Genomic DNA, 21,047 nt, shown 5'->3' with positions numbered 1-21,047 from the left:
TCCCTTTTCTATTCTTTCTCTCTCCCTTTTCTATTCTCTCTCTCCCTTTTCTATTCTCTCTCTCTCCCTTTTCTATTCTTTCTCTCTCCCTTTTCTATTCTTTCTCTCTCCCTTTTCTATTCTCTCTCTCTCCCTTTTCTATTCTCTCTCTCTCCCTTTTCTATTCTCTCTCTCTCCCTTTTCTATTCTCTCTCTCTCCCTTTTCTATTCTCTCTCTCTCCCTTTTCTATTCTCTCTCTCCCTTTTCTATTCTTTCTCTCTCCCTTTTCTATTCTTTCTCTCTCCCTTTTCTATTCTTTCTCTCTCCCTTTTCTATTCTCTCTCTCTCCCTTTTCTATTCTCTCTCTCTCCCTTTTCTATTCTTTCTCTCTCCCTTTTCTATTCTTTCTCTCTCCCTTTTCTATTCTTTCTCTCTCCCTTTTCTATTCTCTCTCTCTCCCTTTTCTATTCTCTCTCTCTCCCTTTTCTATTCTCTCTCTCTCCCTTTTCTATTCTCTCTCTCTCCCTTTTCTATTCTTTCTCTCTCCCTTTTCTATTCTCTCTCTATCCCTGTTCTATTCTCTCTCTCTCCCTTTTCTATTCTCTCTCTCTCCCTTTTCTATTCTCTCTCTCCCTTTTCTATTCTCTCTCTCTCCCTTTTCTATTCTTTCTCTCTCCCTTTTCTATTCTTTCTCTCTCCCTTTTCTATTCTCTCTCTCTCTCCCTTTTCTATTCTTTCTCTCTCCCTTTTCTATTCTTTCTCTCTCCCTTTTCTATTCTTTCTCTCTCCCTTTTCTATTCTTTCTCTCTCCCTTTTCTATTCTTTCTCTCTCCCTTTTCTATTCTTTCTCTCTCCCTTTTCTATTCTTTCTCTCTCCCTTTTCTATTCTTTCTCTCTCCCTTTTCTATTCTTTCTCTCTCCCTTTTCTATTCTTTCTCTCTCCCTTTTCTATTCTCTCTCTCTCCCTTTTCTATTCTCTCTCTCTCCCTTTTCTATTCTTTCTCTCTCCCTGTTCTATTCTTTCTCTCTCCCTTTTCTATTCTTTCTCTCTCCCTTTTCTATTCTCTCTCTCTCTCCCTTTTCTATTCTCTCTCTCTCCCTTTTCTATTCTCTCTCTCTCCCTTTTCTATTCTCTCTCTCTCCCTTTTCTATTCTCTCTCTCTCCCTTTTCTATTCTCTCTCTCTCCCTTTTCTATTCTCTCTCTCTCCCTTTTCTATTCTCTCTCTCTCCCTTTTCTATTCTCTCTCTCTCCCTTTTCTATTCTCTCTCTCTCCCTTTTCTATTCTTTCTCTCTATCCCTTTTCTATTCTCTCTCTATCCCTTTTCTATTCTCTCTCTATCCCTTTTCTATTCTCTCTCTTTCCCTTTTCTATTCTCTCTCTCTCCCTTTTCTATTCTCTCTCTCTCCCTTTTCTATTCTCTCTCTCTCCCTTTTCTATTCTCTCTCTCTCCCTTTTCTATTCTCTCTCTCTCCCTTTTCTATTCTCTCTCTCTCCCTTTTCTATTCTTTCTCTCTCCCTTTTCTATTCTTTCTCTCTCCCTTTTCTATTCTTTCTCTCTCCCTTTTCTATTCTTTCTCTCTCCCTTTTCTATTCTTTCTCTCTCCCTTTTCTATTCTCTCTCTCTCCCTTTTCTATTCTCTCTCTCTCCCTTTTCTATTCTCTCTCTCTCCCTTTTCTATTCTCTCTCTCTCTCCCTTTTCTATTCTCTCTCTCTCCCTTTTCTATTCTCTCTCTCTCCCTTTTCTATTCTTTCTCTCTCCCTTTTCTATTCTTTCTCTCTCCCTTTTCTATTCTCTCTCTCTCTCCCTTTTCTATTCTCTCTCTCTCTCCCTTTTCTATTCTTTCTCTCTCCCTTTTCTATTCTTTCTCTCTCCCTTTTCTATTCTTTCTCTCTCCCTTTTCTATTCTCTCTCTCTCCCTTTTCTATTCTTTCTCTCTCCCTTTTCTATTCTCTCTCTCTCCCTTTTCTATTCTCTCTCTCTCCCTTTTCTATTCTCTCTCTCTCCCTTTTCTATTCTCTCTCTATCCCTTTTCTATTCTCTCTCTATCCCTTTTCTATTCTTTCTCTCTCCCTTTTCTATTCTCTCTCTCTCCCTTTTCTATTCTCTCTCTCTCCCTTTTCTATTCTCTCTCTCTCCCTTTTCTATTCTTTCTCTCTCCCTTTTCTATTCTTTCTCTCTCCCTTTTCTATTCTTTCTCTCTCCCTTTTCTATTCTCTCTCTCTCCCTTTTCTATTCTCTCTCTCTCCCTTTTCTATTCTCTCTCTCTCCCTTTTCTATTCTCTCTCTCTCCCTTTTCTATTCTCTTTCTCTCCCTTTTCTATTCTCTCTCTCTCCCTTTTCTATTCTCTCTCTATCCCTTTTCTATTCTCTCTCTATCCCTTTTCTATTCTCTCTCTATCCCTTTTCTATTCTCTCTCTATCCCTTTTCTATTCTCTCTCTATCCCTTTTCTATTCTCTCTCTATCCCTTTTCTATTCTCTCTCTATCCCTTTTCTATTCTTTCTCTCTCCCTTTTCTATTCTTTCTCTCTTCCTTTTCTATTCTTTCTCTCTCCCTTTTCTATTCTTTCTCTCTCCCTTTTCTATTCTTTCTCTCTCCCTTTTCTATTCTTTCTCTCTCCCTTTTCTATTCTTTCTCTCTCCCTTTTCTATTCTTTCTCTCTCCCTTTTCTATTCTCTCTCTCTCCCTTTTCTATTCTCTCTCTCTCCCTTTTCTATTCTCTCTCTCTCCCTTTTCTATTCTCTTTCTCTCTCCCTTTTCTATTCTTTCTCTCTATCCCTTTTCTATTCTTTCTCTCTCCCTTTTCTATTCTCTCTCTATCCCTTTTCTATTCTCTCTCTATCCCTTTTCTATTCTCTCTCTATCCCTTTTCTATTCTCTCTCTATCCCTTTTCTATTCTCTCTCTATCCCTTTTCTATTCTCTCTCTATCTCTTTTCTATTCTCTCTCTATCTCTTTTCTATTCTCTCTCTATCCCTTTTCTATTCTCTCTCTATCCCTTTTCTATTCTCTCTCTTTGAGTTTCTAACTCAAAATATATACACATGCATGTTTGCAAAAAGAAAGCATAAATTTGGCTTTATTTCTAGATTTATAAATAATGAAAAAATTTCTGTAAGTAAACTGTCCAGAAATGCTTGGTTTTCTAAGTTTAAAGGTGATTAAAACATAATCAATGTTTTCTATTGTAAATATCTAACATGTACAATGTGCGTGATAATGCGCTGTTATTTCTACATATGAGATAAACATTAACCTTGTGACAGGATTACAGGTAAAATAAGCCTGGGTCTAATATTGCCACATGTATCGGCAAAACCATTAAAACAAAATGACACAAAACAAATATAAAAGTCTTGGGGCTCAGAAGAAAGATCTAAGAATCATAATTGATTAGCACTTTAGTGAAAGCCAACATGCAAATGATAACCTTTCTTATTTCAGGTAATTGGATAGAACAAATAAATATGATCAACAAAAACCATCAAAAAGGAATTGAACCAATATTGGAGTGCTGTTAAAAAGCAACTTGTAGTTGGCCCAGAATACCATTTTTGGAGATGAGAAACAACTGCTAAATAAGAATTGAAATGAGTTTTAACCAATATTGCATAACCATCACACGTTAATACATAAATGGTATATCATGGTATTTAAAAATGTATCGCGTGTTAGATTGATTTCAAAACATGAGTAAATCAATATAACACGATAAAAAGATGATGCAAGAAAAATGATTCAAAAAGAAACTGGTTTGTGCTCAGACTATGTAATTTCTGCAGGAGAAAACAAGACCCAGATTCTACTCTGATGAATTGATCCGCATCATTGATGACTTAGCAAACCATTCAATATAAAACACAAGGATAACATGTGTAAACTGCATAAACAGCTAAGGATTATTTTGCACATAGTTTTTTGTATTCGGAAAAAAAATACAGAAAAGTATGAGTAGCACTCCAAGAATACAGGGATTAAATATAACCCTTGACTTTATTCGGGAATTATTCTGTCAAACTCAGGAATCTGCACAGAGCTCTTTATTTAATCTGTGGAGGTAGGATGCTCTTGTTTCATCAGCCATGACTTAGTAGAAATCTTAAGTAATTTGCAATTGTATTTTGAGTGTCGTTTGCACTGAGGACTGAACCTTCAACCTCCAGCTGAATTTTACCAAGTACTTTATCCATTATGCCATGGATCCTTGCAAGTAGTCCAAAGAATCCAAATACAAAAATCTGGTTTACTCCATCATTTAATCGAGTTTTCTTGTGAGATTTTAAAAGTTGAACCTAAATAACATAAATAGAAATCGACAAAACTTTGATTCTTACTAGCCAATCTTCAGTTGTTATTGTCGTACCATATTATTGACAATATAATAATGTACTTTGCTAAAAATTTTTTTTTATAATTATGCAGTCCCACTCGGACAACTGGTAATATGAAAACATTTTTCAATTATGACCGAAAATCAACAACGGGAATAACTCATATTTTAGATGAAGAAAAAAAGATTCATCTCCTTCACAACTAAAATATAATTTCTTTCTTGTTTAAGTTAAATAAATGTACAAAGAATAATTAAATACTAAAACTATTTCACTGCATCTTGGACAACAACGTTTTGTTAAAGTTAGTATCTAGAGGGTAGAATGATGAAATTGTCGCCTTAAAAAAAACAACAATACAATTTTATTTTAAACTTTTATTGAAAAAATCAATTCAGATAACTTGAATATGTAGTAGAGCTGACATCTATTCAATGTAGCCACCTTCACCTCAATCTCTGCCTCGATACTGGACCAGAACTAGAGCATGCCTTTTCCAGCAGCACCGATGGGAGCTTGGTGAATACTCAGCAGATTGTGGCAATCAGGCTGTCTTTGGTGTTGTGGGAGGTCGTATGACCAACAAAGTAGTCCAGTAGTTTTGGGTTGGGATAAGGGGGGGGGGCAGTTGAGAAGAGTACAAAGTCATAACCAAGCCTGGATCTCTTTGGACTTGTGGGCTAACGCCAAGTCCTACTGCCACATCCAGGGTCTGCCAGCGGCCACCCAATTGCACTACAGGATCTCTTCAGCACATCCAAGCACACTTTGGTGTTGACTTTCAAGCTGACTTCGAAGATGTGAGGTGGCATGATGTGACCCTCACTTGAAACCGCACCAAAGACCATAACCATGGGTCGTCCAATGCATTGAGCTGTACCCTCAAGCGTTGAACTGTCCGGATTTGTATTTTGAGAGTGCTGGCAATGATCCTGTTGTCATAACTTGGATCGGTAGAAAGCATGAGTTGTACAGTGACACATCTCCGATCTCGCTCGTTGAACATTGTGTCATTTTCAAACATGAGAGAAGGCTCCCATCGCTCTTGGGATTTGTACACAACTGGCCAACTAGTAGATGGTCTGCAACAAAAATAAAGCATTTTCATCAAATGGAAATGGAATCATGTCGTCTTTTTTTAATTTTATTGTTCCCCCTTGTAATAAAGTTATGATAGCAAATATCATGCTTTGTGCAGTTATTCTTTTTTGTGGACTGAAGTTTAAGCTAAGCTTAATTTAAAAATAATAAATAATCATCTGTTTTAGCCCAATCATATTCATATGAGGATAGGTTTGCCCCGTCCTAGTTGACTGTGCGTAGTTCTCAGGTACAAAGTGGTTAGTTTGATGACTGCGATCATTTGCTGATAGAATCAATGTTTGTTTGATCTGACTCCTGAAAAGCAGGAAAACTGTACAAATAGTTCAGCAGAAGGTACCCTCCATGCAAAGTGTTTTCGATGGATAATCTATCAATAACTCTATGTAGAAGAAAAAGAAAGTACTTTGCCAGCATATAACTTGTACAAGCATAAACAACTAGTATTGTCGGCATGAAACCGAATGTACAATCAGTGCCCTTCAATAATGCAAGCATTTACAATGATAATACATTGTGAAGGGAAAAGATAATATTAAAAGAAAGAAATGACCATCTATCAATACAAAAATAATGTTTATTGCCATCTTGTTAAGACAACGCAAATTAAAATGGCAATGAATCAAAGCTCAGAGTTCAAGGAACATTCCAAGTGGAATTTTTAGCATTTAGGAAGGTATTGAGTGAACATATTCATTTCTGTTATGTGTAAATGGGATATTAAGATGTGTGTGTGTGTGTGTGCATATTAGTGTGCCTGTTTTGTTTGTGAGAGAGTGCACATATAAACTTGTACAAGGGAACTCTGTTAGCAGTGTGTAAATGTTGTTGCTTTTTGCCATATGTGTGCTATTACTAAGAGCTTTTGAACTGTGAAATAGCTAGGTAGAATCTGTTGTATGCATGTGTTGTTCCTGAAAGAAAAATATGTAACAAAAAGATTTGTTTTTTTATAGTATACACAGGAATTTGGAGTGCTTGCTTCTGTGATTGGCTGAAAGAAGCTGCTGATTTGTTCATTTTTGTCTAATTGAGATCAACATTCATCAATACTGCTGTTTCTAACAAGCTCATATAGTCAACATCTGAATTATCAAGACTTTTCTCCAGGTTCCATATGTTTGTTCATGTGACTCCATTTAGGAATGATTAAATATTTTTTTAATGAAAAAAAAAAAAAAAAAAAAAAAAAACTAAAAATGACATGACTTTTATTTTTAATTTTTCCATTTGCCTATAAATGCTTTTTTTCTTTGATATGCATTTGTGAGGAATATATTTTTAGAAATTTTGATTTGTTCATCTTTTGTGTGTTTTAATTCTTTGTTTTTGTGCGTTGATCCTAAAGGTTATACAGTCTTGATTCCAGGCAAGGGATGACAAAAATGTATGAAGAAATCAAAGCTTTTGTAAATCGGGTTGGACTGAAACAATCTCAGATAGCGGCCATGACAGGTGAGTAAGACCTTTTTATTTTTTGTATTATTCTTATCACTTGCCATCAGTAGATTTTCTCTTATTTTTATATACGTATATCCTATTTTATATGCATATATCCTATTTTATATATGCATATCATATTTTATATTCTTGTCAGAAGTTAAACAAATCATTATCATCATTGGTTTAATGTACGTTTTACATGCTGGCATGTGGTGGACAGCTTTAAGAAATTGACTTCCAAAGTAACCTTTTGAGGTCGTCTTGGATCTAAGCCTGTCTTTAAAACTCATTACACATCCATCATATCATTCTTCTATCAATTGTCTCCATGCAACCCATATCTTTAACTGTCACAAATGAATATGCAACCCATATCTTTAACTGTCACAAATGAATATGCAACAATGAAGCAAATGTATTGTGGTCATCTTAAAAATCTGTTCTTTAATCTTTAATCTGCACATTTCAATATAAATAACTTTAATCTGAACATTTCAATATAAATAACTTTAATTAATCTGCACATTTCAATATAAATAACTTTAATCTGCACATTTCAATATAAATAACTTTAATCTGCACATTTCAATATAAATAACTTTAATCTGCACATTTCAATATAAATAACTTTAATTAATCTGCACATTTCAATATAAATAACTTTCATTAATCTGCACATTTCAATATAAATAACTTTAATCTGCACATTTCAATATAAATAACTTTAATCTGCACATTTCAATATAAATACCTTTCATCTGCACATTTCAATATAAATAACTTTAATTAATCTGCACATTTCAATATAAATAACTTTAATCTGCACATTTCAATATAAATAACTTTAATCTGCACATTTCAATATAAATAACTTTAATTAATCTGCACATTTCAATATAAATAACTTTCATTAATCTGCACATTTCAATATAAATAACTTTAATCTGCACATTTCAATATAAATAACTTTAATCTGCACATTTCAATATAAATAACTTTAATCTGCACATTTCAATATAAATACCTTTCATCTGCACATTTCAATATAAATACCTTTCATCTGCACATTTCAATATAAATACCTTTCATCTGCACATTTCAATATAAATACCTTTCATCTGCACATTTACATATAAATAACTTTCATCTGCACATTTCAATATAAATAACTTTCATCTGCACATTTCAATATAAATAACTTTCATCTGCACATTTCAATATAAATAACTTTCATCTGCACATTTCAATATAAATAACTTTAATTAATCTGCACATTTCAATATAAATACCTTTCATCTGCACATTTCAATATGAATAACTTTAATTAATCGGCACATTTCAATATAAATAACTTTAATTAATCTGCACATTTCAATATAAATAACTTTAATTAATCTGCACATTTCAATATAAATAACTTTAATTAATCTGCACATTTCAATATAAATAACTTTAATTAATCTGCACATTTCAATATAAATAACTTTAATCTGCACATTTCAATATAAATAACTTTAATCTGCACATTTCAATATAAATAACTTTAATTAATCTGCACATTTCAATATAAATAACTTTCATTAATCTGCACATTTCAATATAAATAACTTTAATCTGCACATTTCAATATAAATAACTTTAATCTGCACATTTCAATATAAATAACTTTAATCTGCACATTTCAATATAAATAACTTTAATCTGCACATTTCAATATAAATAACTTTAATCTGCACATTTCAATATAAATACCTTTCATCTGCACATTTCAATATAAATACCTTTCATCTGCACATTTCAATATAAATACCTTTCATCTGCACATTTCAATATAAATACCTTTCATCTGCACATTTCAATATAAATAACTTTCATCTGCACATTTCAATATAAATAACTTTCATCTGCACATTTCAATATAAATAACTTTCATCTGCACATTTCAATATAAATAACTTTAATTAATCTGCACATTTCAATATAAATACCTTTCATCTGCACATTTCAATATGAATAACTTTAATTAATCGGCACATTTCAATATAAATAACTTTAATTAATCTGCACATTTCAATATAAATAACTTTAATTAATCTGCACATTTCAATATAAATAACTTTAATTAATCTGCACATTTCAATATAAATAACTTTAATTAATCTGCACATTTCAAGATAAATAAGACAACAAAAGCATTTTTTAAATTTGAAAACTATTGTTGTGGAATTTTGGATCATTTGAACTACAGTCTTCATCTTGGATGTTATCACAATGTTTCGGCTGATGTAATCTTCGGTCTTCTTTAGATGCATCGTATTGGATTCAGAATACGTATGGAATGTTGAACTAAGTTCTTTATTTCACATGAATCTCTGATGCGACATATAAAGTACTAAGTAATATTTAGTTCTAGGTGACAGTTTTCTGAAATTTAAAAGTTGATTTTTAATGTAAGTGATACTGAGAATATAATTATGAATTTCTTGACTTCTACCCAGTCATGGCTGATGGAACCTCTATCCCAGTGAATTAAATCAAGGGCTTAGTTTAAAATTTTATAGACATTCCCTAGTTCGACGAGACACACTTGAACAAGGTTGGTTGAAATGTTTTGAGAATAACACCCCAAAGTCCAAATCCAATTTGTACAATTTTGAGTCGATTCAACCCAAATGGTAAACACATAGACATGCCTATTGTCACAACACATCAATTTTTATAAAGCTGGACGATACAAAGTCTAAAATATCAATATTTATTTGAAAACAAATCGAAGCCTGACTGCTTCTCACATAAAAATTGAAATTTATAATTTTATGATTTTTATTGCTTAACATTTGTAAAGTCAAAATAATTCTATTCTAATAATTTAATGCTAGCATTCCTGTGAAAATTCCACAATTTATTAAATGAAAATGTTTTAAATTATATTATTTTGATTTATATTTATAATTTAATAGTTTCATCTATTTAAATGAGAAATTTGTCTATGCAAATAATAACAGATATGTCTATGCAATAAATAACAAATATGTTTATGTAAAAGTATATACGGCATTTGAAATAGTGCAGAGCTAGAAGTTTTGACAACAGTGTTGAGTTGTGAAGTTGGAAGTTTTGACAACAGTTTCGAATTTACCTGAGAAATTGTAAGTTTAACCATAAGCTATTTCGGCTTTGATAAGTGGTTATTTAAAAAAAAAAAAATGAACAGATTCATTTTATACCAGAGTTTGATGGATCTACCGCTAAAGTGTCTGTCATCTAATGGGTTGAAAAGGCTGAGCTTATCTATAAACTGTGCAAAATTTAAGAACCAGTAACAATCATCCCATTAAGGGGCTTATGCATTATACCAACAACTCTGAAATGGACCAGACTGGGATAAAATTAAGCAGAGCCTGTATGCAGCATTTGGTACAGATCCTTTTGTTGCATGGCAACAGTTCACTAGCTGGCGACTTCACCCCAAGGAAATGGTTGATATGTACTTACCCGATTTACGGAAGTTATCTGTGCCGTCTGGTGAGGTCAATGACAAAATATTAAGCTATGCCTCTTTAGTCAGCTCACCTGAGGATGTCAGTAGTAGTAGTAAAACAGCATTGTCACAAATTGACAAATTAACGATGGATGAGTTGCTGGCCAAAACTCAAAACATCTTTAAAGAAACAGAACCAATTGCAGCAGCATTCAGCAGGCATCATGCATCGTCTGAAGCTTCTGGAGACAATCTCTCTCAGTTAGTAATAAATGCAAGAGCCCAGTGTGCTATAAATGTGAGGAGCCTAATCATTTTGTTATGGAGTGCCAGAGTCAAAGTGGTATGAGGAGTGTTTATCCACAGGCACACAGAATAGTATGTTGTTATCACTGCAGTGAGGTGGGTCACATATCTCGCAACCGTTTGGAAAAAAGTTGAGGACAAGATATTGTCACCACCATTGCCCCTTACCATACAATGAACACAGAATTGCCTGATGTTGGCATCAAAATTGGTGATGTGCAGTGTTCAGCATTCATAGACACAGGATGTTCCCGGTCCATAGTTAGCACAAATCGCTGTCAGATGTGGAGGAAGCAACAAGTGAGTGTTATGACCATCAATGGCTTATCCCAAGCATGTTGTGTAGGGACGGTTACAATCTGTATGGAGAACGGTGACAAAGCTGAAGTTAACGTTTAGGATGATGCAAGGAAAGCCCCTTGGCTACCACCTGTTAATTGGGATAGATGCAATACGAGCACTGGTAGGCATCATGATCACAGCGGCTGGAGCGGGAAAGCAGTCTGTGAAGCTCTTTGCTATTGAGGAAAAGGACTTCTCTGCTCTGTTTAACGATAAAGAAAGAACCAGAACTGTGAGGTGGAAGTGGACCATGAGCAAGGTGCCAGATCAGCTGTGCAATGTTTCAAAATATGCAATTTCTACTAAGAATCAGGCTACACATGAAACCTGGATTGATAACGATTGATATCCACAGGAACGTCTCGGACCACGCTAAGGATTAATTCTGCTCATGACTATTGAACAACCTACAAAAGATAGAATTTGATTGGTAATAGATTACCAAGACTTGAATCAACATATTGATGATTTCACTGGAAACACAGATGTGTGCATCACTAAACTATGGAAATGGCATCAGAAAGGGAGTAACGTTGCAGGGCTAAATTTGAAGAGAGCCTACCATGAGTTACTGTGACCCTTTCACACAGTGATAATCAAGGGAAGATGATATTGTTTTGACACGCTTGGGTTTTGGCCTAAACGTAACACCCTTAGTATTGAGTGTTTTGATGCTGGATGAGATCACAGTGCGAGCTACTTCAGCTTACATTGATCATTTCTACGTCAATGAGGACATGATGTCTGCAGATGCAGTTCAAATTAAACTGGAATCTTTTGTTTTAATAAGCAGGGCCTCTAAAGTGCTTAAGCATTGAAATGTAGGGAAAATCGTGATTTACTTGGCTAGTATGTGTGCATGCTTCAAAGGGTCGGTCATGTAATAAAAAAAAAAAAGGTTAAAATGGCGACACCCAGTTTTTTATGGTTGATGGTCATGTGAGTGATGCAGACTGTCGCTATTTCTATGCAAATGAGATAGGTGAATAAAAACTGATGTGAAGCAAACGGGGAAATGAGTTGGAAGAATGCATGCTATGTATGTAGTCGTGTGCATGCTATGTATGTATTCGTGTGCAAGTCAGCTTGAAAGAGTGTTGAATTTTGGAATTGGAAGTTTTGATAACGGAGTGTCGAATTTTGGAATTGGAAGTTTTGATAACGGAGTGTCGAATTTTGGAATTGGAAGTTTTGACTATACTGTGTTGAATTTACCCGATAAATAGTTTAATCCTATTCAATTGAGAAGTCTCCTTTTTTGTTGACTGGACGAAATCTCATTCAAAAAGAGGAAGAATAAGTGCTTTTGTATTCAGTCTGCCAAATTGATTTTGTTGAAGTAGAATTGTTTTTGCCAATTAAATAGGGCTTTTCTTATAATAGAAGAGGTGAACAAGAATTTATTTTATCAGAGGTAAACCCTTTTTTCATATAGCATTTAAAATGGACATGATTTCTTGAAAATGTTCCAGTTTCACTTGTTTTCAATAATTATCTGAAAACAATAATTGATTTGCCAATGTGCGCTTCGGCAGCATTTTCAAGTTAAGATTTGAAAATGCACACAACTGAACAATAATTTAAAAGTGTGTGAAAGTCAGTTATCATTTTTAACATGCTAAGCTGAACCCCTGAAGAAATCATAAAAGTAAAAAAAATTTCAATTTCAAACAATTTTTTTCTATTTTAGGAAAACCATTTGCTTCAAATATTTCTATCGATGATTAAATGGATTTCTTTTCAAAAAATAAGTTTCATTTTTTACTTGTCTGACCAAGAAAACAATTTTTGTCATGTTTCTGACTCTTGGTTTCACCTTTCTTCTTTTCTATAGGTATCAGTCAGTCTTACGTGAGTCGTTACTTACGAGGGGAGTTCACAGAGATGTCGGAACGGTGTCGAAGAGCAATGTATGCCTGGTATGTCTCCCATCGACAGCGTTTAGCAAGAGCTCCACGATTTGCCTACGGTGTGTATGCGGACAAAGTTTCTTTTCCTTTTCTTGTTTTGTTATAGCTTTTGTTTAATAATAATCCTAACCCGACAGTTTCAGCATAATAATTATTTTGTGTCATAGGCGAATAAAACATGGTGAAATATCGAAAATGACGTCCTCACAATCTATGGAAGTATTCAAAATGACAGTATAGTTATGACGTGAATTTGCTTACAAGTAAATATTTTTTGTTTTTGTTGTTGGTCAAAATAATTGGCTAAATTTTTGAGACCCAGGCACATCTTGTTTGAAAATGTTGTCAAAAATGTCTTAAAGATAACATGATACCAAGAAGAATATTCTTTGGCAAATCCAAAATTACTATTGAAAAAAAGAAATTCTTTTCATCTCTACAGAGGACAAAAAGAGTTCATATTTATTTCCCTCCCTCATGAGGATAACAGGTTAAACACAGCATCAGTTTTTTGTCTTGGGGAAATCATGCGGTCCAAAAAAAAGGTGCACTGAATCGGGGAAAAAAATAAAAATTTCTTCAGTCAAGAAGGATTTTTCGTCACTGACCAAGAACAGAAAAATAAAGTGTAATATTAGAATAGATACAAAAAGGTCAAAAGTTTATTGCCAAAAAGAGTTTTACGAATCGAAAGACTAGAAATCAAAGAAGTGAGAAATACTTGCCATGTTGCTAATGTCAGGTTGTAGGAAAAAAGATAACATCCTCCACTAGATTGTGAAGTCGGTTCTGTACTCCATCAATGTATGAAAGAGTGCTCTGAATGGAATCTCCCCAAATATGGCAATATTACTCCATCTTAGGGTGTATCTGACTCTCACATAGAAGATTGAGTCGGAAGTCAAATACTTTTTGGAGTAGTAGAATGATCCAAGCATTTTTCTAGCAACCTTAGCAAAAGATTTGGTATAAATTTTCCATTTCAGATCTGAAGTGAATAAATAAAAAAAAAAAAAAAAAAAAAGTTCGAATGAGATTTTTTATTTTTTGCCTCCAACTTTAGTAATTCATATTTCTGTTTAAATTATTTCAGTTTTCTTTGAAGTTGTGTGGGAGTTTTTAAATATTTTTTTGTTGCTTGTTGATCCGCCCCAGTGTGGGCCTCAATTTATAATTGTGACAGATCTTCCCTCTACTTTCAGATGACAATGGGTTTAAAGGGCTTTTGGGCTCAGGAGGAGATGCTATGGACATTCAGTTCACACCCAAACGGGAGAGATTCACATTCCGAGAGAAGCACTTAGAAGTTTTGGAAGCTTACTTCAAAGAAAACCAATATCCATCGATGGAACTCCGCGAGGAAATAGCTCACCTCTGTAACATGGCTCTAAGCAGCACAGGTAAGATGATCAAGTTTACCATTTTTATTTTTATCCAATCAAACTGAATATTTTAAATTTTATTCCAAATACTTCAGTAATCTGTATTTTTCAACCTTATTCCATCATCTTTAGTTTACCATCCATTTTTCATATTGGCATGTGTTGGACATCTTCTAGAAATTGACTTTCAAACTGTGGCTAGGTATTTTTCTCAAATTTGTCCTTATCATTTCCTCAAATTTTTTACCTGTCCAAACTGAACCTGCTATTTGAACTGCTCTAATGAGAAAAAATATTTTCTTGTTTTGTGTGTCTGTACACTTTTTTTCTTTGTAATAATTAAAAATAAAAATGAATGACAAAATAGTTTGTAAATCAAAGAACTAGAAATTTATTGAAAATAAAGAAAAAAAGGATTGACAATGCATATTTGTTCATGTCATTTAAAAAAGAAAAAAGTAACAAAATACTCAATTGAAACTTTACAATAACATAATGTTTTGAAGAGAAAACAATTTCTATCCTAACCTAATAATATATATATATATTAATAATTTCTCCTTTTCTTTAACGTCAAATGAAATATACAAAAACATATTTTTCTATTTTATTCATTTATCATTTGGATAAAGTTTTTAATTCAATGACACCTTTAAATTATTAGTCACTCTGACTAAAATACAAAATATTCGGATTATTTGCTCATATTTTCAATAAATTTAGGATAAAGTTGGATTATGTTTTCTCTAAATATATATTATTAAATAATGACATTGTCACAAGTTTTTTCTTTGAATAAAATAGTTATTATTTGGCTTTTCTCCAAATATAACTTTAATAATGACTTTTCATTGCAAATTCTTTTCCTAATTCTCAGATTCTTTCCAAGAAAAATAAATTGAGTAAATTTATTGTTTTCAATTACTCAAAATCAAACAGTCACTCACTGTGAACATGTCTTTTTTTTATACTTAGATTTTTTTCCCCAGAAATGAATGTCTTTGATTTCATAAAATTGTCTTTAACCTCAAAAATGACTTATAAGTTAAAATTGCATAATAAGAGATCAATTGTCTCAACTTCTCTGTATTTTAAAAGGTTTGATAAAATAAAGTGCATTCAGATATCTTAACATTCTTATATCGAGTTATAAAAAAGAATAATTAAATTACATAAATACAATTTTTATGACATGGAGATGAAAAATAAGATGTTGATTATATATTATTTTTATATCCCCCACAAACTAACCCAGTAACACTAACCACGCGGGGTCGCAGAAATACCTGGATTAGAACCTAGGCGCGGAGAAAACCCTCTCAGGGCTGACGGACCCAGTAGGTCTTCCCAGATCATTCGTCTAGGAGAAGGAAAACTCTGAAACTAAACCAAAGGGGAGAGAGGCCTCTTCAGTCTTGGATGAGAACCTTCCTAGAGCTGGTGACTCAAATAAATTCACCGGTTTGCAAACCTAAATTGCTTAAGGAGTAGATAGGCTCTGTCTATCGCCCGGCTTCCATACTCCTTCTTTGCCTATTAGTCGAGCGCAGAGACACTATCTCAGTGATTCGACAGAAACACCCAGCGGTAGATCTTGTTTCCTGGCTAGGGCAATGAACGCCGTTCTTCCCCATTCCCAGCACGCCCCACCCCTAAAACTGAACATTTGGGAGTGCTTGAGATATGCCTGAGCGATTAGATTGGGTTGACCTTCTTCTAAAGGGTTGAGGGTACCGGATTGACAGTTCCTGGCGGCTGTTCCCGACTGGTAGTACAGGAGCCCTAACTCTTTGGTAGCGCTTAGAGCGGCTGCTCCATCAACAGTTGAATAATATCGGGTTGTTTGTAGTGCCATGACGCGCATGGAAAGGGACCCTGCACTCATCCCCGGTGGGCTTTCCTGAGGCCACAATCCTAATTGGAGAAAGGTCAGCTGATCGTCTACTTGTGATGCATGTCTGAAGCTCCGCATAACCTCTTGTTTAGCTCCCCCTTACCGAAACTCTTAAAAAAAAAATATGACGACAGTACAATCTAAAAATAAGCTTAAACCAGGATTAGGGACAAACAAATTCAACTTGCCTCCTCCCTTGAGGCTCTCATTCACAAATATCCGTGGGCTTAGAACTAACTTAGCTGATGTTGAAGCATTTCTCTTAACAAATACCCCGGATATCTTAGCACTAAGTGAGACTAACCTACACTCCTCCATTCCGTCTAACCACTTTAACATGCCTGGATATCTCCCACTCTGCCGTAAGGACTCTGACAGACATATGCACGGACTTGGAGTTTACATTCGTAATACCCTTCCCTTGACTAGAGAAACAAACCTAGAAACAGATGATCAAGCCTTTATGTGCTTTAGACTAAACATGCAACGCAATATTAGCTACTATTATTTTCTCTACCGCTCTCCCTCGACTCAGGACTGCACCATAATAAACAAAGTATCTGACAGCATAGACACGGCACTGTCCCTCGACACTAGCGCACAAATACATGTGTTTGGTGACTTTAATGTCCACCACAAAAACTGGCTTGGATTCTCTACTCACACAGATGCAGCGGGCAGCACAACCCATAGCTTCGCTATATCTCACTCCCTATCACAAATTGTTACGTTTCCAACCCGTTTCCCTGACCAGGAAGAACAACACGCATCACTTCTAGATCTGTTTTTGACCACAGTTCCCGATGACTGCATAACGAAGGCCCACAGCCCACTCGGGAACGCTGATCATGCAGTGATAATGGTTGAAATCGCCCTAAACTCTAGACCCAAAACTGAAGAGCCAGTGCTCAAAACAACGAGATATTATAATAAGGCTGACTGGGAAGCCATCAGGGAACTAATTAGAGATGCTCCATGGAAAAATATTTTCTCTCTCCCTGCTGAACAATGTGCAAACGAGACCACTGACTGGTTCAAAACTGCAATCGAAGCGCATGCGGAAATTTTATAGTAAGCCCCACTCTCCCCAATGGTTTACGTCGACTTGTGCAACTGCCATTGCTCAAAAGCAGCATGCATACCGTAGGTTTAACCGACATAAGTCCAGTTCAAACAGACTGAAGTATATAGAAGCTAGAAATAACGTTAAGAAAGAAATAGTGACAGCAAAGAGAGAATTTACGGAAACCACTAAAAAGCGCATCGAAGCACAAAAACTAGGAACTCGAGACTTCTGGAAAATCTACAACAGTGTAGTAAATAATGGGCAATCAACAATTCCCCCACTAACCAACAATCACGAGGTTGTCTCCTCAGCAACCGACAAGGCTAACATGCTTGCCAGTCGGTTTGCCTCAAACTCCACACTGGACCCTTCCAACCACCCCCTACCTGACTTTCCTATGCGGACAGACGCCACACTAGACAATCTGAAAACCACCCCTGCTCAGGTGCATGCTATCATAAAAAACCTTGACACCTCAAAAGCATGTGGACCCGATCTTATCCCAGCTGTGCTATTAAAAAAGTGCTCAGCCGAAGTAGCTCCAGTTCTCTCAAAACTCTACAACAAATGCCTTAATGAAGCTTGCTTTCCGGGCTGTTGGAAAACTGCTTCTGTTGTACCAGTATTCAAGAATTCTGGCGAAAGAACAGACCCATCAAATTATCGCCCCATTAGCCTCCTCCCACTTTTTGCCAAAATATTTGAGACCATAATTAACCATGCTAAACTACTGACTGACAAACAATATGGATTTAGACAAGGCCGTTCCACAGCCGACATCCTAACTGTGATCTCTGAACGTATATACCATTCACTGGACAAAGCGGGGGAGGGCAGAGCGGTAGCTCTAGATATATCTAAGGCTTTTGACAGGGTATGGCATGAGGGTCTCCTCAGTAAAATCAGATCATACGGTATCACTGGTAGAATACTTAACATAATTAAATCTTTCTTAGATAAGAGAAAAATCCAGGTAGTCCTCGACGGTCGTACATCTAAACAATATGATATAAATGCGGGGGTGCCCCAGGGTTCTATCCTTGGACCTCTATTGTTCCTGATATTCATAAATGACCTCCCCGACAACATTGCCTCTGAGATGGGTATATATGCTGATGACACTACACTCTATGGCAGACACGACAGGAAGAGGAATGAACACATTTCTAAAGAAATGGCAGAAACACGAGAGGAAGACCTCCAATCTGTAGTGGAATGGGGACAAAAGTGGTTGGTCGCGTTCAATGCTGCCAAGACTAAACTAGTTTCATTCAATAATTACAAGAAACCCTCTCTACCACCCATAGCAATGGCCAACGACTCTTTATCTGAGAGTCCATCTTTCAAACTCCTTGGCCTAACGTTCACAGGAAACATGAGTTGGAACAATTACATTGAAGGCATTGCCAGGGCCGCTGCAAGAAAGGTGGGCTCTCTCTACCGTGCTAGAAAACTACTAACACCCGAAAGTATCCTGTACCTCTATAAGGCCACCATTCGCCCATGTATGGAGTATTGCTGCCACATCTGGGCTGGTGCATCTGCTCCTTGACAAGGTTCAAAAGAGAGTCGCAAACCTGATAGGCCCTGAACTGGCATCTAAGCTTCAGCCTCTGTCCCATCGATGAAATGTTGCATCCCTCTGCCTTTTCTACAAGTATTTTAGTGGTGAATGCTCTGACGAACTGCAATCACTTGTGCCCCCACGACGTGAGCACCCTCGACAAACCCGACAGGCTGCTAAATCCCACCCCCACACTGTAGAGATCCCTAGATGTAAAAGATCTTTTTACTCCAATAGTTTCTTCCCCAGAACCGCTAGACTCTGGAATTCCATTCCAGGTCCCTGCTTCCCCAACAGTACTGACGTGCAGAAGTTCAAGTGTAACGTGAACCGACACCTTGCTGCCTAAATCCCTACATAGTACCCCAGTAGTTGTTGCCCCTGATAGTAGCCCCCTACACTAAAGTGGCAATTTGCCTTGTTTGGGGTGAAAATGTAATAAAAAACAAAAAACAAAAAAATTATTTTTATCTTTGGAATCCTTTCAGATGAAGTCTTCATAATTTGTGTATACATTTTTGTGGACTGTTATCCTCATGTTCATAGTTGTTATCTCACCACGTTTTTGGCCAACTAATCCTCTGGCCTGCTTTGGGTAGATTGAAACCGCTATCTTCAGACAATGCTCACCTGGAACCGTAGAGACTCAACGTCTCTTATCCACTGCACCTTCGGGGCCTGTGGCACAGTGAATAGAGGTATTGAGTCTCTACAGTTTCAGGTGAGCATTGTCTGAAAATAGCAGTTTTAATCCTACCCAAAGCAAGCCAGAGGATTTGTTGGCCAAAACGTGGTGAGACGACAACTATGGAAGGCAGTAATTACTAGAGATACAGTTACGAGACTCGGCATTTCTATTTCATTGTGGTTAACCACCTGAAGAAGGCCAAAGGATAAGTTGGTCGAAATGTTGTGAAACAACTATGAATACACAAAAGATGTTGATTATTCAACAAAATCTCATTGGAAGAAAAAAAACTAAAAACTTCAAATTGTTGTTTGCCAATGTTTACAATTTAAAAACTGTCACATGACTCAAGTCAATTAATGAAATGACACAAATGCAATTCTAACAAAGACAAAAGATTGCCTGTCCATTATTTTCAAATGAAATTCAATAATATTTTGAAAAAGTTAAAAAAAAAAAAAACAAATTTCACAAACATTATTTTATCCTAAGCTTTTTTATTTTAAGTGATATAAGGCCATTTAAAAAAATAAATTCTGAAACTACATCTACTAATCAAAGAACTCTCATCCATTCTTTCAATGGAGTCTACTGTTGTTTGGCACATATCTCCTTCTGAAGTCTTATGATTTAAGCATGTCTTTAAAACTCATATCACCCATTTATCATATAATTCTAATATCATTTCTTTCCATGTAACACATTTTTTATATTTTCTTGTATATACAAAATCTGTATATAAAGTAATGAGACAGGTTTGTTTCTATGCTTCATTTGAAATAATCTCTTTGTTCCTTTTATTTCTTCTCTGAAAATACTAGGCCAATCTGGCTGAAATTTGATATGGACTTTTGTTATGATGAATTGCAACGAACTAAGCATTATATTATCTATTCAATATATAATTAAAGATTAATAAATATTTGTATTTAATGCAAAAATGAACACAAATTTAACCATTAGACTTTATTTTATTATAAATTTATAAAAAAATAATATATCAATGGTTAAAGAATTTGGTGAAATACATTAAAATAGAAACATTCATTGATTAAAACTGGTCATTTAGTCCTAGGAATACATTTAAAACAGGATGGGGGATAGAAATAATTTCATCAAAACGATTAAACTCACCTAAAAATCATAAATAAATTACCCTTTTTTTTGTGGTTGATTGTGAAACCTCTAAAGCAAAAGATATATTAACCTGATGAGGTGATTGCTTCTAAAATAACTACACATCTGTGATCTGATACCTTTGTTTTGCTGCCATCTGATTTTGACACAGAACTGTTTATGATTAAGAATTGAGATTTGATGGTTTTGTTTTACTTTTTTGTTTTGTTTCGTTTCGTTTCTAGGCCGAGAACTATGTGAGAAGGAGAAGGTTACCCCGCAGATTGTGTCAAATTGGTTCAACAATCGCCGTAAGGAGATGAAGAAGCTAGCCAAAGAAGGTATGAATATACATCTCTACATTTATGTATAAATAATATTAAATGATTTATATTTTTCATAATAATTTTACAAATGGTGTCTTCTTTATTGATGTAA

At 35.1% G+C, this 21,047-nt stretch overlaps 1 protein-coding gene across 13 annotated transcripts in view; it reads left to right on the top strand.

Annotated features, from left to right (window-relative positions):
• The window catches only part of LOC145259173 (homeobox-containing protein 1-like), a 294,675-nt gene that overhangs the window by 238,388 nt on the left and 35,240 nt on the right, over positions 1-21,047 (top strand). For 3 of the 13 annotated variants that reach the window (XM_080116922.1, XM_080116924.1, XM_080116918.1), the window contains 4 exons: positions 6,766-6,872; positions 12,824-12,958; positions 14,120-14,299; positions 20,855-20,950. In XM_080116922.1, coding sequence (XP_079973048.1) covers positions 6,766-6,872; positions 12,824-12,958; positions 14,120-14,299; positions 20,855-20,950 — 518 coding nt within the window. Of the gene's footprint in view, positions 1-6,765; positions 6,873-12,823; positions 12,959-14,101; positions 14,300-20,854; positions 20,951-21,047 lie in introns of all 13 variants that reach the window. The other 10 variants (XM_080116920.1, XM_080116921.1, XM_080116915.1 and 7 more) reach the window with 5 other exon arrangements.

Source organism: Euprymna scolopes, chromosome 34 (genome assembly GCF_053919585.1).
Source record: "Euprymna scolopes isolate OS-2025 chromosome 34, ASM5391958v1, whole genome shotgun sequence".
NCBI classification, from domain to species: Eukaryota; Metazoa; Mollusca; class Cephalopoda; order Sepiida; family Sepiolidae; genus Euprymna; species Euprymna scolopes.
Note: the sequence above shows the minus strand (reverse complement) of the source record. Positions and strands in the feature narration are given on the sequence as shown.